At 26.3% G+C, this 20375-nt stretch overlaps 1 protein-coding gene across 1 annotated transcript; it reads right to left on the minus strand.

The window, feature by feature from the left end:
* Positions 1–378: 378 nt before the first annotated feature.
* Positions 379–2281, minus strand: LOC137647944 (heat shock cognate 71 kDa protein-like). The gene has a single exon (XM_068380892.1). It carries the CDS (start codon positions 2248–2250, stop codon positions 379–381), a length of 1872 nt encoding a protein of 623 aa, XP_068236993.1. The 5' UTR covers positions 2251–2281.
* Between the last annotated feature and the right edge of the window lie 18094 nt (positions 2282–20375).

Consider the following 20375-nt stretch of genomic DNA (forward strand, 5'->3'; position numbering starts at 1 on the left):
TTCGTTTTCGAGTCCATCATTCCACGTAGCTCCGTGCATATAGAAATACAATACCAACTTCTTATTTTTTAAATCATTCATTCTTCCAACCATTACACACTCATTTACATTTTTATAAAATGGTGATTCTCTGTGGTGTAAATAATATAGTCGATCAGTGGCATATACATTTATATATTTTAAATCAAAAGGGACATCTTCTTTATCGATATCTAAATAATAATGAGAAAATAGATATTGTTGGTGTATCCAGAACGGGAAACTACATTTTAAAAGATCTATTGGGGCATTTATTCCTTCTTGGTAACTTTTGAAATTATTCATTTTTTAATATATAAAATTTTATATTAATAAATTATGAAAACCCTTCTCTGTTTATTAGTCAACTTCTTCAATGGTTGGGTGGAATTGATTATTATGTAAATTTGATTCATTTCCCCCAAGTATATGTTCATAATCCTTTTTTATTTCTTTTAATTTATTTTCATAATCTTTTTGTTTAGCAGAGGGGGTTTCATCAATCCACTTGAGAGTACTTTCTAATTTTGATTTAAATATATCTATATTACTACTGTTATTATTTATAATATTATTTTGTATTTCTAAGCAATATGATTCTAATTTACATTTAGCTTCTATATCGTTTCTTAATTCCCGGTCTTGAGCAGCATACATTTCAGCTTCTTTGATCATTCGATCTACCTCTTCTTTGTTTAATCTTCCCGAGTCATTAGTTATAGTAATTTTTTCTGATTTGCCGGAAGATTCTTCGGTTGCTGACACATTTAATATCCCATTAGCATCAATATCAAATGTAACCTTAATTTTAGGTATACCCTTGGGTGCCTGGGGTATATTATTTAATTGAAACCCCCCCAAATAATTATTATCTTTAGTTTTTGTTCTTTCTCCTTCATATATTTTAATATAAACACATTCTTGGTTATCACTATACGTAGTGAAGTTTTCAAATTTGCTAGTAGGAATTGTCGCGTTTCTTTTAATCAAGGTAGTCATAATATTACCGGCAGTTTCAATACCTAATGAAAGGGGAGTCACATCCAGTAATAATAAATCTTTGATCTTCTCAGATTTATCTCCACTGAGAATGGCAGCTTGAATGGCAGCACCATAGGCTACAGCCTCATCTGGATTAATCGACTTATTCAAATTCTTTTCATTAAAAAAAGTTTGGAGGAGGTTTTGTATTTTTGGAATACGCGTAGAACCTCCAACCAAAACAATTTCATCGATGTCACTCTTATCGAGCTTAGCATCGATTAACGCCCTTTCAACTGGCACTAGAGTGTTTTTGAATAAACTCCCACACAAATTTTCAAATTTAGCGCGAGTAATGGTAGTATGAAAATCAATTACCTCATATAACGAATCAATTTCGATTGTCGCTTCTGTAGATGAAGATAAAGTTCGTTTAGCAGTTTCACAGGTAGAACGAAGACGCCTTAATGATCTTTTATTGTTGCTTAAATCTTTTTTATATTTTTTGTTGAATTCTCGCGTAAAATAATCTAATAAAATACTATCAAAATCTTCTCCCCCAAGATGAGTATCTCCTGCTGTTGATTTAACTTCAAAAATGCCATCATTACTAATATTCAATATAGATACATCAAAAGTCCCCTCACCCAAATCAAATATTAAAACGATTTGTTCTTTTGTATCATTATTTAATCCATAAGCGATGGCGGCGGCTGTGGGTTCATTTATTATTCGAATAACATCAAGTCCAGCGATGGTCCCAGTATCTTTGGTAGCATGTCGCTGAGATTCGTTAAAATAAGCCGGAACTGTAATAACAGCTTTATTTATATTTCGTCCTAAATAATTTTCTGCAATTTTTTTCATTTTTGATAATATCATAGAAGATACTTCTTCTGGGGTTAACACCTTTTTCTCTTTTTTATGTTCGACTTGTATTTTTGGTTTATTCTCTTCGTCAATAATTTCATAGGGTAAGATTTTAATTACTCGTTGAACGCAATCATCTATATAATTTCTGCCCATTAACCTTTTTACATCAAAAATTGTATTTTTTGGATTCAAAGCACATAGATTTTTTGCCGCTTCCCCAATAAGTCTTTCGGTGTCATTGAATGCAACATAAGAAGGAGTGGTTCTATTTCCTTGGTCATTAGCAATAATTTCAACTTTTTCATTTTGAAAAACAGCAACACACGAATAAGTAGTTCCCAGGTCAATACCAATAACCGGAGAATTATTATCCTCCATTACTAAAATATTTAGCTATCAACTATATGTTACTTGGTCGTAAATTAGAAGTCTAATGATGTTTTGCAGTTCATATTCTGGGGTTTATATACATATACAGATGTACAGTACATCTACTATTACATATAACTGAATAACAGTAACAATAAAATAATTATTTAAAAGTTATTAAAATTTAACAAAATTCAAAAAAGTTAAGATAATATTTTGCGTGGTTATGTTTTTTGTGTAACACTCTTAAATTATTTTTTGTAATACTATTAATAAATACATTAGTCACCGCAAAAAACCTTTTATTTGTCATAGAAAACGATTATTATTTGTTTTAAATATATATTCATGGGCATTATCAATCTATTTTTTTATTAACCTGCTCATAATTTTTCAAATTCCCGACAATTTTTTTTTGATTGAAAAAATGCGTAAATTTCAATAAAATTTCAACAAAATCACTTAATAAAACTTTGGAAAACTAATAAAAAATGTTCATAATATTACCAATGAAGTTCATAACATGCTTTTTTTTGTTAATAATATTACCATTTTGGTTAACTTTTTTTTTGTGGTTAACATTTGTATTATCTTTTTTCATAAAATTACATTTTAGTTAATAATATTACTGTTTGGGTTCATAATATTGAATTCTAGTTAATAATATGACATAGAAAACTATTGAAAAATAAGAAAAAATATTTAAAAAATCAAAATATGTGTATTTTATGATATAAATGTAGATTTATTGGGTAAAATGGACATTGAACGTGGGGAAAAAATGAAAAATAACACCTAATAGGACAAATAAATTAGGTTTTTGTTGAAAAAATAGAAAATATAAATGTTTTTGTTTCATCAAATACTACTTTTTAATTACAAAAATGAGGGTTTATATGAATAAATTTAAAAAATATTTAGATAAACAAGTATTTTTTATATAAAAACTTAGTTTTTATAAGAATAACCCACAAAAAATATTAAAAATTGAAGAAAAATAGCCCCAAAAATGAAAAAAAACATTCTTTAGTACAAAAAAATAATATTCTTTACAGAAAATTCACAAAAGACACAAAAAAAACTAAAATATATGTATTTTTTAATATAAATATAGTTTTATTAGATAAAATGGACATTGAACATGGGGAAAAATGAAAAATAACTCCTAATAGGACAAATAAATTAGGTTTTTGTTGAAAAAATAGAAAACATAAATGTTTTTGTTTCATCAAATACTACTTTTTAATTACAAAAATGGGATAAAATGGACACTGAACACGGGGAAAAAATAAAAAATAACACCGAATACGACCAAAATATAGTTTTCAGTAACATTTAATGTGACAAAAAAAAAGTTTTCATAAGAATAACCCACAAAAATATAAAAAATTGAAGAAAAATAGTCTAAAAAAAAAAAAAAAAAACATTCTTTAGTACAAAAAAATAATATTTTTACAGAAAATTCACAAAAAACACACAAAAAAATTAAAATATATGTATTTTTTAATATAAATATAGTTTTATTAGATAAAATGGACATTGAACACGGGGAAAAAATAAAAAATAACACCGAATAGGACCAAAGAATTGGTCTTTTGTTAAAAAAGCAGAAAATATGAATATTTTTGTTTCATCAAATAGTACTTTTTTAATTACAAGAATGAGGGATTATATGAATAACTTTAAAAATATTTAGATAAACAAGTATTTTCTATAAAAAAAACCCAGTCTTCATGAGAGTAACCCACAAAAAAATAAAAAAAAATGAAGAAAAATAGCCCAAAAAATGAAAAAAAAACATTCTTCAGTACAAAAAATTAATATTTTTTTACAGAAAAACCACAAAAGACACACAAAAAAAATTAAAATATATAATTTTTTAATATAAATGTAGTTTTATTAGATAAAATGGACATTGAACATGGGGGAAAATAAAAAATAGCACCTAATAGGACAAAAAAATTAGGCTTTTGCTGAAAAAAATAGAAAATATAAACGTGTTTGTCTCATCAAATACTACTTTTTAATTACAAAAATGGGGGTTTATATGAATAAATTTAAAAAATATTACATAAACAAGTATTTTTTTATTAAAAAAAAACTAGTTTTCATAAGAATAACCCACAAAAAAATATATAATATTGGATTAACTAGCACCCTGTAAAATGATTTTCTTATAAAAATAGCAAACCTGTTATAATGAACAGTGTAATTTATTAAATTAATGATATAAAGTCTATTTTTTTTCTGAAAAATCATTTATTTGTTGAATATTGGGTAAAGTAACAATACTTTCTCTGTCAACTTTGTTTGTATATTCGGTTGTATAATATTTAAAACTTTTATTCGTCTTTTTAGAATATTGATAATATATAGTGAAAGTAAGAATTGATGAAAGTAATATGACATTCAATACAATTAAACATATATTGTGGTTTTGTGTGAAAAAAACATTTAGTATTAATTACATCTTTGTTATATACAACATCGTGTTCTGTTGTAGATTTTTTGGAAATACTGAACACGTTGTGGATTTATTATAGAAAAACAATTCAATGTTTTCAGATATAACCGAACACCAATTATTATTGCAGTTACCATTTAATGTCTTATTCTTTAAATTTGGGTTCGTGTGTAGAATAAGTAAATCATTAAAAGAATTTGTAAAATTACCCGTCTGATTTTCTTTGATGATAACATTATTGGGTCCACATAAAAAAACATATACCGTTAGTTATATTACAATTTTCTATGTCCACCAAATCTATAATAGTTGAAAGAATGATAGCAGTCGATATTGATTTGGCCAAATAAAACGAATTATTTTCGTTTTTTTGTAAAGCGAACATAGTATTATACGGCGGAGGATTTTGTAATGGCAATGGAAATAATAATGGCATCAAAAGTGGGTAATAACTATATAATTCATACTCTACAAAATATTTTCCTTTTTTTAAAGCATTTACCCATATAGGAAAAGGCATGGCGTTTGTAGGAAGTTTCAATTTATAAGGTAGATGGTTGGGGTAGGATAATGGATTGGGCTCTGAACGAGTAATTATTTTCTTGATGGCATTTAAAGTATTGTTCATTTTATAGATTAAATTCAAATCTATATCCAATATAAATGCGCTTTTCATAAATCTTTCCCACTCATTATATAAATCTGGTAAACTATAAACCGACGAGGAAAAATAAGTATAACAAGTAAAATTATTGTAATATAAACGAAAAGGTTTGTGTTGATGAACAACCTCAAAAAATGTTTAAAAATTGTGAATTATTGGTAATATATAAATAGTTAGTTTTTCATCATTACATTTTTTTTAACAAATAAAATATCCATGTATATTTTATTAAAGTTGATTTTATAATATATAAACCGCCTTTCATTTTCATTGATATAATCTCCAAAATATACACGAAGCGGGGATATATTATGTTGTGTTTCAAATTCAACTTGTGCTCTACTTGAATTTAAAAAAAATAAAAGTAACAATAATAATAATATAGAAAGTTTTCTATACATTGGTCCGTTAGATTGGAAATAATTAGATATGAGAAAATGATATATCATATATACATAAAGTTTTTTAATCATATATTTATTAATAAATATATTTTAATTTATTTTAAAGTAATTTTAACTAAATTAATAATGATAACGAATATTTTTGTATAAAAATATTTATTTAAAATAAACCAAAAAAATATAAATAAACCAACAGACGAGTGGGTTACATAATTACTAAAATGGATAGCCTACATAAATGTTTATTTTGCATAAAGTCTTTCAATAAGATAATGTTAGCAATATTTCTCGTTTTGTTTTTTGCTATTTTGATTTATGTAGGACTCAAATATATTACCCCAAATACAAATAAACCAACAGACGGGTGGCTTACAAATTCCGTGGTGTAATTTATGTCTGTCAAGGATTGGTTTATATATATTTTATCTAAATAATATATTACTTTGATTATAAGGTGTTAACATTTCTGGGGATAAATTAAATTTGTTTTGATTTATAAATAAAATGGGTTTATCTTTTTTTATTTCAATATCAATATTTCCTTCTTTGTTAATGATTAATTTTTTATTTTCAACATGATATTCCTTATATTCATTTTCGTTATCATTGTCAATTGGCATGTATTTATTTTCATGTATATTAAAATGATCTTTTTCTTTAAAAATACTAGTATTATTATTATCATTATCATTATTTTCATTGTTGGCTCCTAAACGGATTCTTTTATATTGAAATATTTCAAAGCTACCTTTTCTCTTCTTATTGTTGCTATTGTTTTCGTTGATAAATACTTCATCATCACCCAATTCATCGTCATCATCATCATCATCATCATCATCATCATCATCATCATCATCATCATCATCCGAGTCTTCTTTTTTTCCTTCATCTTCCTTATTATTGATAGTGGTAGTATTATCCTCAGAAAAATGATTTTCCCGTGATGTATAATTATCCATTATGATAAAGTTAGCATTATCACTGTCATCGTCGACAAATACTTCGTCGTTGTCAGAGTCTTCTTTTTTTCCTTCGTCATCTTCGTCTTCCTTATTATTGATAGTGGTAGTATTATCCTCAGAAAAATGGGTTTCCCGTGATGTATAATTATCCTTTATGATAAAGTTAGCATTATCACTATCATCGTCGACAAATACTTCGTCATTGTCAGAGTCTTTTTTTATTTCATCATCTTCGTCTTCCTTATTATTGATAGTGGTAGTATTATCCTCAGAAAAATGGGTTTCCCGTGATGTATAATTATCCTTTATGATAAAGTTAGCATTATCATGATCAAAATCTTTGGTTATGGGGATATTATCATCGGAAAAACTGTTTTTTTGTGGTGCGTGATCATTAAACTCTTTTACGTTTTCTTTCTTCTCTGTATCATTATTAAAGTCATTATACGTAGCTTCTCCTCCCCGCTTATATGAAATAAGAGTTTTGCTATTTTCTATTATATAACTAGCATTATTGTCGCTGTTATTTTTTTCGTTGTCTCTGCAACAAATTTCTTTATCAAAATATTTTTCCGTTTTTTGGTCATCACTGGAATTTTCATTGATAAATATTTTATCGTCCATCTTATCATCATGAAGTTCCTCCTTTTCTTGAACAATTCCTTCTTCTTCTTCTTCTTCTTCTTCTTCTTCTTCTTCTTCTTCTTTTTTTTCTTTGGTATAGTTATCATTACTATTTTGCATGACCGAGTTCAATAAAAAACCATTTGTTAATTTAAGGTTATAATTTTCCTTACTAATTTTCGTTTTATTATTCTTAATTTCAAATTGATCATCATTATCATTAATGACATTATTATATCCCATTTTGTTATTATTGTTGTTAATTTTTTCTAGATTTTTTGTTATTTCCCTATCAGAGAGGAAATCTTTGTTTTTATTGCAATTATCATTGATTGTAATAATATTAGCATTCTTAGAATTTTCCGAAAGATAATTAACATTATTATCAACTTTCATTTGGGGGTGTCCTGTAAAGATAACATTATTATCCGAGTATTTTTCGCTTAAAAAATCAAGTATCGTAGAATCCTGGTGGTTATCTTTATTAGATATAGCCATTTGCTTAAATAACATATCGGTAATAAAATGAAAACCTATATTAAACAACGAACAAAATACCATATTAATAATCAAATCTTTATTATCTATGGGTGTTAATTCGTCTGTTAAAGTGTTTGTAGATTTCTTATTATTTAATAATTCAGCAAGTTTAGTTAATTTATCCAAATTTTGGTCCCTCAAAACTGATACTTTATGCAACATAGCTTTCATATTGCGGTTTATATGTCCAATTTCTTGAATCATCTGTGGGTATTTTGAGTTTGATATTAGAACATTCTGAACCTTATCAAAAACTTCCCGTAAAGTCTGAAGAACAAATGTTGTTATATTAAAATCATCATCGGCAATATATTTTTTCAGTAAAAGTATTTTCTTTGTGTTGTTGAAAATATCAACATTTGATAAAGAATCTATGTTATTGCAATCAAAAATGCGTTTTGTTATATTTTTCAAAGTAGAATTCTCTGTAGATTCATCGTTTAAAATTTTTTTCAATAATTCTTGAAATATGATACGAGTTAGTTTTGCTTCAGATTCAACACCACCTTCTAAACTATTATTGAATAGATTATATTTTTCCATAGTTTATTTTTTAATTTGCTAAGAAAATATGTTATATCTCAATACATTCCTTTGTCACCGACAATAATAAATAAAAAAAAATTAACGATAATATATATACTTGTATTTAAACGTTTAAAAGTTTTTGCTAATTTATGTTTAAGGTGTGACAAAAAATTATTATAAGTTGTTAATTAAATTTTTATATAATAATAATAATAATAAAATTTAAAGAGGAAACCCACAATAACCAGGTAATCAGTATTTTAGTTATCTAACATAAACTTTAATATACATATATATATATATATATATATATATATATATATATATATATATATATATATATATATATATATATATATATATATATATATATATATATATATATATATATATATATATATATATATATATATGTACTTTATATATGCTATTGTTTTGAAAATAACCAAAATGTCATTAAAATGGCCGTAAACAATTCAAATTATCAGTAGAATACTTTGATATGTAATCATGGATACTGGGTCCTGTACAATCTTTCCGTCGAATATGTCCCAGATAATCAAAATCAGATTCTTCGCCAAACATATTAATTACATCATCAGACGGTTTATTTTTTAGGGGCATATTAGTCACCATTTCTCCTCTAGTATGCATTGTAAAATTATCATCATCATCATCCTCATCATCATTTTGACCGTGTGTTATCATTCCCTTGGTCCTCTTTTTAGAACACATACCAGGTGCTTCTAAATATAGAGCATTTTTGTTTTTGGTGAATCGGTTGTACAAATTTTGAATATAAACTACAGAGTTTTTTAGAACTAGGGGCGCTCCATTGCATATATTTGTTAACGTAACAAAACCTAGGTTTTTTACGTAAACGATGTTTGGAATAGAATTGTCTATTATTGTTCTTTCCCCATTTTTTACTGAAAAATCTGAAGTATATTGTTTTTTATTAATTTTTGCATTTAATATTAATTGTGGATAAAATTTCCTAGCAACATCAAAGGCAAATTCATGATCCTTAAACTCAACCTTTTCATTGAAATCATCATTAAATTCACAGAAGTAATTAACAAATATATCAGCTGAATTTTTCAATTTATTGTGTATATCATTAAACATATCAGAATGTTTATTTATAAATTCGATATATTTTTCTTTTTCTTTTTAAAAATTTTTACTTTTGTGGTACTTATTACTACTAACTTGTTCATCTACAATTTTCATATTATTATATATAATACCAATAGTACTTGGTGTTAATTTAGCCCTAGGAACATTTCCATTGTGTGTCAAATTTGTATTTGAAGCAGTAGAAATTAATTTATCATTTATATGTGATTCATCCATAAGCTTTATGAGAAAATTATATGCAGAACAATCACTGGGTTGATTCAAAGAATTAGAAACCATAATTGCATTTCCATGCTTGTTTACAAACAAAATATTCGATGGAGCTAAAAGGCACTGCCCATTAAATGGAGGAATTTCCATTAAATTTTCTTGGTGTACTTCATTAAGAAAAGCTAAACTTACAATATCATGTAATGTGTGGCACAATAACCTGTTATTAGAAAGAAAGTGTGGCTTTTTGTCTAAATATTTTAAGGTGTTGTTGCTTTTATCCTCATTAATAGTCATTATACTCCTTTCGTGGTTTTTATCTGACTGTCCTTGAATATTCATCATGGTTCGAATGAACGAAATAAGTACGGGATTTAAATCGAATACTCTCATACAAATATCTCTAGGATCTTGAGGATTATCTCCCGGTAAAACATATTTCAGGGGTTCTCCGTTCTGGAAAATATTATCAATATCAAAATTATCATCACTATCAACTGATTTTATATATAAATTATAAGGATTGTTATTATCATCATCATCATTATCATCATCACTACTAATGCTACTATAAGAATTGGTTTTAAATGGTCCAAGATTTATTTTCCTTCTATGTTTGCGTTTAGAACTACTACTACTACTACTACTACTACTACTACTACTACTACTACTGGTATTATCAACATCACTTTCGGCATCAGATTTGTTGTTATATTCATCTAAAAACTTTTTTAATTCTGGTATTATTCCAATATTGTTATTCTCTATTTTACTCTTTTTATTTTGGTGGGTATTTTTTCTTTTATTTAAATCTCTTATATTAACATATTTATCTCTTACATAATATCCACATCCTAATGTATTATTTCTGGCTAAAAACCTTGAAAGAACTTTTCCATTTGATATTTGTTCTTCGCTAGAATTTATCATACAGACTTTAACTCCATTACAAATTCTATTATGATTCATTGCTAATATTTGCATTAAGATTTTACTATTTGGAAATATTAAAACCCCGGGAGGAAATGCAATGGTTTCAGAAAAACCAGTATTCTCTGGTGGATACAGCTTAGAGTTTATTCGAAAAATGGATCGACCATGGATAAATGGACCCATATTAAACTTTTCATATCCAAGCCTCGTTGGATTCATATTACAGGATGTATGTTGAAGTGGTTTTTCAATATTTTCATATAGCAAACCAAGTTTTAGATAAGTACAAGGCGCACAAAAGCTTTCAAATACCCTTTCATGGCGCTCATTTATTTTTCTATTTAAATGATCTGTATATATTTGTTTAATTTGACTTGTTATATCAAATTCTATACCATTATCAAAGATTTCATATAGTAAATGACTAAATATACACTCTTCGCTAAGCGAATCTATCGTTTTTTCCAAGTCTTGTGTTAAACTTTTTAATTCGGGAGTAGATAAATTCTCTATTAATGTATTCAAAACTTCTTCGTTCATTTTTTCTTTTTGTGGATTTTTTCCATCACCAAAATTTGTAGGTAGATTATTAGGATTTAGAAAAGGTTGTTGTTGTTGTTGTTGTTGTTGTTGTTGGTGGTGGTAATAATTATTAGTATTACCTTGTGCTTGTGCTTGCGGAATTACAGTAGCAGCAGAAGGAATAGATGATTGTGGTATCAGAACCGGATTGTTATCGACGGTGGTGGTGGTGTTGGTGTTGTTGTTGTTGTTGTTGTTGTTATTAAATGGTGATATCTGATGTTGTGGTGGTTGTTGAAGTTGAGTATATTGATATGGACTTTGATTATTTATTCCATAATTATCTTTACTATTATATGTTGTTGTATTCTTATTTTTTAGATATAATAAAATAACACATTTGCTGCTTATATTTCAACTTGAGAAATGAAACTATATAATACCTTTTGATAATCTTTATCATACTCGTTTCCATTTGAATGAATTATATTTAAAAAATATCGGTATAATTGCCTAAAATTATTTTGAATTTGAATTGCGCGTGTAATTTTATGTTGTATATGTTTTCTATATTTAGATAATCTACTTTCATAATCTATAATAGATTCAATTATTAATTTTATCGCTCGAAGATGAGGATAAAAATTTTCTAATACAATTAAGGTATTTGGGGGATATTTAGATCGATTAAAAGCTTTGAAAAATTGCATATTTTTTATAGGGAGTATAGGAGTTTTATAGTAAGGAGAATAATTTATACTATAAGATATATGTTTGACCGGCTTCATTATTGTCTCATAAAATTTCTTAAGTATATTAAGAAATTTTGGTAGTATATAAGTATACTATATAATTTTATTCTTGTTTGGTTAAATGGGGCCTGAATCATATAATCGATATTATTATTATTATTATTATTATTATTATTATTATTATTATTATTATTATTATTATTATTATTTTGGGCCATCATGACGTTTTTTAATTTTAGGTTGGAATTTTTTTTCATATATATAATAAGTGATAAAAATGGCCATAAATATAAACAAAACTTAACTTTACAAGTCAAAATAGGAGAGCTGTTTCTTTGGATAGTCTTGTTATTACTGCATTTTCTCATATATATATATATATATATATATATATATATATATATATATATATATATATATATATATATATATATATATATATATATATATATATATATATATATATATATATATTGTATTTATATCCTTTATAGTTTGCTGTTCTGTTGTATTTTGTGTTGTTACAATTTATAATGAACAACCAAAATAATCTAAACAAATTTCTATTATATTTTACAATTTTTGGTATTTATACAATAACTTTAGATTAGTTTCTGTTATCTATTCAAAATCTAAACATATATAAATAATGAATATCGATAATACTTATTGTAACGAATTCAAAAGTTTGTATACGGATATAATAGAAATTAGAGATCTATCCAATTATATAAATCTTCAAATCTTTAATTATATATTTTATTTTGATGAAATAGTCATTCCTTGGGAAATGAAGAGTAATATAAATTTATCAAAATTAACAACTAGTCAAATTGATCGATTATACTTTATTGATTTCGATTCAAACAACCTAAACGACAATAATGACGTACGGTACAAAGAAACTAATTACATATTGTCTTTCCGGTCAAAATATATTGATAATTTAAACCTTTATATAAATTTGAATGTTAATACTATTGAAAAAGTTTTAAGTCATGATTATCCGCTTATATGTGGTAAAATGTTTATAACACCCCACTTTAATACATTTGCTAATATTTTTTCGTCAAATAATAATAGTTATTGTTGGAATTGGGAAATTCACCATAATACAATTACAATTTATGAATTCCTGGATGAAAATGAACGAGAGTTGTTTAAAAGGCCCCAAACGTTAGAATATCTATGTCTTCTTCAATTGTCACATGAAAATATTTGGCTTTTACCGAAAAATTTAAAAGAAAATATCAATAGATTAATTCAAATTAACCATATAATTAAAAATCTTAATACTAGCAAATGTAAAAACATGATGGATTTTGTTGTATTTTAATAATGATATTTATTACCATTTAGTATCTAAAATATATGTCATTTATGCAATTTCTTAAAATATATATATATGTGTGTGTGTTTTGTTATACATAATTTAATAATTTTTCTTTGTCTATTTATTAATTAACACACTTCAATTCATTTTTTGGAGTGCCCGTATAATGTTAATCATATAACTACTGTTTGGTTTATATTTATCTGGGCGTTCCCTAATAATATCAGAAATTTCGTTTGATGATGAAGAAGCATCTAATTTTACTTCGTAAATATTCTTATCGATCATCTTTTTGACCTGATTTTTTGGTTGTAAAGATCCACATAAAGAAATCCCTTTACACGTCTCTCCTTGAAAAAATATAAAGTAATCATATAAATAAGAAGCTATGGAATTTCTTAAGTCATGAATAATTTTCATTCTATCTTCTGCTATAAATGCATTTGTTTGAATATCAATAATAACCATAGGTTTGGGTTTTGGGATGACGCAACGATTTTTAGTTTTATATAAATTACATTCAACTAAAAATATGTAATCTTTTAATATATAAACTATATTATCGGGTATACAGTGCTCATAAGATTCACTCATCATTGCATTGTTTATAACAAAATGATAAGTGTAAAATTTTAATGTAGCGGGAATACCATTAAATTTCATGAATACATTAGATTTTTTTATTGTGGTTTCATTAATTACATGGTGCGGTTTACTCGATGCAGATATGTAGTTATCTAATACATTATTAATTTTGTTTACATTTTTAGAAACAGAAGCATTTAATCTCCAACACATAGCAAAATAAGTCAATATATCAGAAGTTTGTTTATTCACATTACTTTCTTCGTACTCTAAAATAAATGGATAGGATTGTGTATAATTATCGGGTTGTACTCGCTGATATAATTTTATGGGGCCTTGTTCAATATAAAATGTCTTTACAGCAAAGTTATTACATTCTAAAAAGGAAGCTAAACCCATGATACTGTTATTATTTACCAATATAATGAAACAAGGTTCTTTATACACGGGACTCTCATCGTTTATATATAACATTTCACGAGTCAATATATTTCGTACAAAAGTTTCCTTTTTTTCTCTCATTTTCTTATATTGAATATTATACGTTTTTTGGGGGGGAATTGATACACAAACGATAATTATCAAATAGGATTTCTATTTCTCGGCTATAGAACGTCATACACGAAAGATCATCACACGACCCCTTAAATTTTTCTATTAATAATGGGTGGTTCTCATTAATAAATCTTCTATATTCTCTTTCTTGTGATACCACCATCATTGTTTGTTCATTTTCTCTAACAATCAAATTCATTTTATCTTCTTCATTCATCTCTACCAATATAACATCAAAGGTTAAAATTACCTGTTTTAATCATTTTCTTTCAGTCAATAGTTTTTCATTTTCTAATTTTGATACTTTATAAAAATATCCATTATTACATTTCATGGAAAATTTATGCGCCGCATACGCTGACAATATTTTTATTCCCAGGTCCGTTAATGTATTATTATTACTAAATAAAACAAACCCCAAAATCTCTGGAGTTACCAAGCTAAAGTTGTAAACATATTCTTTCCTCATTGTTATATTTTTGTTTGAAATATAACAAGGTATGTATATAACATGTACCACAAATATATATTTCTTATTTAAAATATTTAGTTTCAGATACCCATTCTTGATGTACAAGGAAATAGCATTCAAAAATATGCCCACAAATAAAAGGTGGAATAAATTTATAACTATTACAAAAATGAACTGTATTATAAAGAATTCTATAAGGTAATATTGTGTTAGTTGAGGGGGGGTTAACTAATAGTCTTTCGTTTAACAGTGGTGGGGGTGGTTTGGCGGGATATTTATTCTGATTGCAAACAACAGGAAGATTTATTATTTTATCATATCTACATACTGGACAAATTTTATTATAAGAAAAGTAACGAGATAAACAAAATGGATGGAACTTGTGACCACACTCTGTTATAAAATACTTTTTCATGTCATCTAAACAAGTTGGACAACTTTCTATTTTTCCTTCTATTTCCCCATTGGTTACCCATTCAGTATCTTGTTTATCACTTAAACCCCACAAAGCACGACGGATTGATTCTTCGTTTGGGGACATTGGAAAATCATATGTTGTCAAAATGTATTCACATGGAATTATAAACACTGGCCACGTTTCCATATAGGTTGGGCGTTCTATTGTCCCATCCAAATATGAACCATATATTCGTGTTAAATTGGGAATGAACGATGATGATACTGATTTGATTATTTGTAATCCTGTAGCATTATTATAAAGAAACATCATGTCAGCCGTATTAAATATGCTGGAATTACCAAATAAACTCGTGGGTGAGCTATGAAACAGAGACATTAAAAGCCTGGCAACATCGTTGCGTTTTAAGAGTAATGCTAGTTGTAGTGCCGTCAAATTTCCATCGCGTTGTCTAATTTCTATATCTGGAAGCAACATAAGCGGATTTCTATCTTGCCAATCTTTCAATATTAATAGTAACTTTTTATTACCCTTTGCTGTAGCAATCCTATGAAATATTGTTTGATTTAATGTGGAAGATTTTAGAAAACAAGAGGCCCCAGCTTTTAATAAAAGTTGAAAATAATTTGTTTTTTTAACACAACAGGCGGTCATAATGGGAGTTAGGCCATCTAAACCAGGAACATTCAAATTATTTTTTATATGGATTAGTTTTAATATTTGATAAAAATTACTAACCTCATTTTTAATACAATATTGCAATAAAGTTAATCCTTCCGGTATCACTGGCGTTTTTGGTAACCACGTATGATATTTATTCAATAGTTTCTCCATTCCAATAACTTTATTACTTGAAAATACTGCTAAATGTTTTATAATTCCTGGACTAAAATTCCCATCTTCTAATACGTGGCTGAATAATCTCCAATGCTCGTTCCATATGGCCACCTTAGCCATTTCAAGGGTGGTGGTTGACATTTTGTTCGAATTTAAATACATACACAACCACTTATTTTCAGAAAAATATTCAAAACTATCAACTATATCTTCTTTGTTTTCACAAATAAGAGGTGCCAAATTTCCTTCATGAATAACATTTTCGACCAACATTTCTAACACATTAGAGCAATGATCAAAATTATTTTGATTTGTTTGGGAAAATATTGGTAACCAGTTAGTAATAACCTGCTAAAAATTTGCATCTGATAAATGTCCCAAAAAGGCTAAAAAGGATGTCTTTGTTTTTGGATCAATATCTATCTGTGTAGTAACATCTATAAGGCCACGCATTAATGCCCCATTTACTTTCAAAAAATTACAATCACGAGTTCCAGCTAAAATACAAGGCCCTATGACATGAAAAAATCCATCAATCATCCACTCTAAACAAAATGCTATTGGATTTAAAATTGGCTCAAAACATCCAATAATAGCGGGTAATTTCAATTTACGTATTTTATTCATTAATCGCTCTATTAGCTCATAACATAAATTGACATCATAAAATACGCGATGGGGATTAATATACCATTCTGTTATGTTAAGTCTGTTTATACGAAACCTAACCTCCCACGAGTGTCTAAAAAAATAATTGTATAATAAACCTTGATAACAATGAGAAAGGTTGTCTAATGTTTTAGCATTAACCAAAGAGGAAAATGTATCAAATAATATATGAAAATTAATTTTTTGGTTCAAGGAATTTGTATCTATTTGTTCTTTACCAATTTGTTGACAAAAATGATCAATTACTGCGGTCATGAATAAATTTGCCATTTCATGTGGCATGATTTTAGCTATAGAAATAAATAACAGAAATATTGGTTTTCCTTCTGTATCTTTCGTGTTAGTGTCTATTGATTCAAGATATTGTTCCCCATTTGTAAATTTACCTCCATCAGTTACTGCCCACGTTGCAATTTGTTCAATAAGAGATAAAATTTGTACTGAACACAAATTTTCGATACATTCCGAACATCCACTTGAAGCGTTCATAATATTATCACAAAATTTAGAATATATAACAAGACGATGGTATTCTGTTGATGGGTACAAACGCGAATCCCATAATCCATATAATTGAGTTTTATTTGACATATTTTCTTTTTTAGTTGATTATTAAAATAATTGGCCAACTGACCCAAGTGTTTTATGTATCCACTTTATATATATAATATATATATAAAAACATTTTTTGGTTTCAGTTTCTACCATTTTTATGAGTATTATTAACAATATTAATTTATGGGTCATCTTCTTCTGGTTCATCTTTTTGTAAAATATATTCCATTTCTGCGTGACAAACCAGGTGATAAAAATAAGGGATGTATGGAATAGGTACTATGTCCGAATATAACATTTTCATTATTCCTTTTGTATTTCTTACATTAAAATACAATATATTCTTATTTACTTTATTTGTATATTCTCTGAAAACTTCTTGGAATAAATAAGGAGACATTATATGAATCCCATCCTCCCAAAAAACACCATAAAATAACGTTTTCCAATCATCATCTTTTGAGAGAAGGGAAGGAATCATTAGAGATATATTTAAGGAGGGGTCTTGCCCCATGATTATATAACTTCTCTTATAATCAATGATGTTATTATTAAATACTAAATAAAAATTTATAAAATGTTGGTCGGTTTTAAACATGACAGTTATAATACTCGTGTCTCGTTCGTTTTCCTCTAATATATAATAGATTTTGTTAATACTACCATAATTTAAAAAATCCTCTTTGTTTTTGTTTTCTAACATATGTTTTGGTATATTTATAGGACATACGTAAAATCTGTTTATACCTAATATTACTGTATTGTAGGTTTTTTCTTCAAATATTTTTTTAAAACGTTCAGTAATATGATGTGGTGTTGTATTGAATTCGTATACATATGATTTTTCTGCCATTTTTTAATTAAATTTAAAAAATGTCAACGTATATTGATGGGATATTTTATTCCCCAACGAGACCTAATATGGGCGTTGTTGATAAAATAAATGAATTTATGAACCAAAACGAAAAAAATATCCTCATAATAGAAGAAGAGAAAAGTTTATTAAACAATAAGAAAAAAAATATAATAAATAATTTTTCTTCGAATAATATAAATAAAATATATTTCAATCACAAAGAAGGTAAACAATTCGATATAATAGGACAATTGAGAATCAATCAAGAAAACAAGGATAATAATTCCCCACATTATTATTATTTTATATTAAATTATGATGACGCCAATAATGTTATAAATTTATATATAATAATCAATCCAAGTGTTTTTCTGCCCTTCGTTTTATCAACTTACAATATACCAGACCCCAAAGATTCAATTTATACATCAGTAGTCATGAGCGGTGAATTGGTATATCATCCAAAAGATATAGAGTTCTATCATGACAAAAATTGTTAATACTCTAACAAATGAAACCCACATTGATTTGGAAAATATAAAATATGATGAAATAATTTCAAATTTATCAGAAAATTTTAAAAAGGTTATTAATAGTTATTTGAGGATTAAGTATAAAGGGTTTTGCAAATTGGAATAAATACTTATTATACTCTTCTTCTTCTTTGTTGCCATCATCATCATAATAATAATGGGAAATTATTCATTAGAAGAAATATATGTCGACGATGAAAAATTCTATAGACTTAAAATAAAACAGTTTCCAAGAAATAATAATAATAATAATAATAATAATAATAATAATAATAATAATAATAATAATAATAATAATAATAATAATAATAATAAGAAAAATAATCATTACTAGAACAACAAAACAAATGATTTTTCGTCGGCTACCCAGAAATGTAAAAATATTTTACATATGCACAACAACACGAAAAATGATAATAATGATATTAATAATGATACTAGAAATGTATATTGTCCTTTTCATGAACATTTTAAGACTTCTTACTCAAATTCAGGAAAATTATACGAAAAAAACCACTTGTACATATGTTTCTCCAACAATTGTATTTTACCCAAAAATAAAAACGGAAATTGTGTTATATCTACCATCAAATTTTTAGAATTATATTCCAAATTAAATTTGACTAATATCAATTAATTCACAATAAGGAATGAAAACTACTATTTTTCCTGAATATAATTTTAATAAACAAGGTGAAATCGGTAGTTTGCTCTTTGAATTATGATCAATGTCGGCAATTTTAATATTAGAATAATTTATGATTTCGACGTCCTTTTCAAAATTAACAATTTGTTTTTTTGTTCCACTGTTATAGTCATAATACTCGTACATAGAATCTAATTGCATAAAAGTCTCTCCATTTTCGGTTATTATTTTTGACATATCATGTGAAGGTGAATATTTCAGCTCAGTTAACAATTTTGCTTCTTTTTCCCGTGAATAGTTATTATCTGTTGGCATGTTTAAGAATTTTTCTGAAACTTTTTCCCTTGTCTACCAAATTCAAAATTAAATTTATTATCGTTTCCGGATTCTGTAGTTTATCAAATGTTTTGTAAAAATTTTTATTTTTGTATAAATTTTTTAAGTAATCTAATTTTCTGTGACATATATTTTGAGTATATATGACATCGGTTGAATCATCGTCCTTTTTGTCTAATAAAACGAGAAAGGCTTTTCGAAATTCGTGATCACACATTTCAGATAACTCTTCTTCTTCTGGATGATAAATTAATTTATTATCATTCAAAAAGAAATACAAATCTTGTGGCATAATATGAATCATGAAATCAAGAGTAAATTCATTTTCATTAGAAAACACCGATACATAATAATATGAATGATCAGAATATTGATTTGATATAGGCGATACAAAATAAAAACCAATAGGAGGATATAATTCATCAAAAGGGTTTTTAAATAAGTGTTTTTGTAATAAATTACAGAAAAGTCCTACATAGATTATAAATATAACCCACAATAATATTTCAGAAATAATCATACTTTGTTTTTTTTTAATATTAAAAAAATGTTTTCCTTTTGTTGTTATTGTTATCCAAAAAATAACAATAATGATA

This window comes from Palaemon carinicauda, chromosome 10 (genome assembly GCF_036898095.1).
Source record: "Palaemon carinicauda isolate YSFRI2023 chromosome 10, ASM3689809v2, whole genome shotgun sequence".
NCBI lineage: Eukaryota > Metazoa > Arthropoda > Malacostraca > Decapoda > Palaemonidae > Palaemon > Palaemon carinicauda.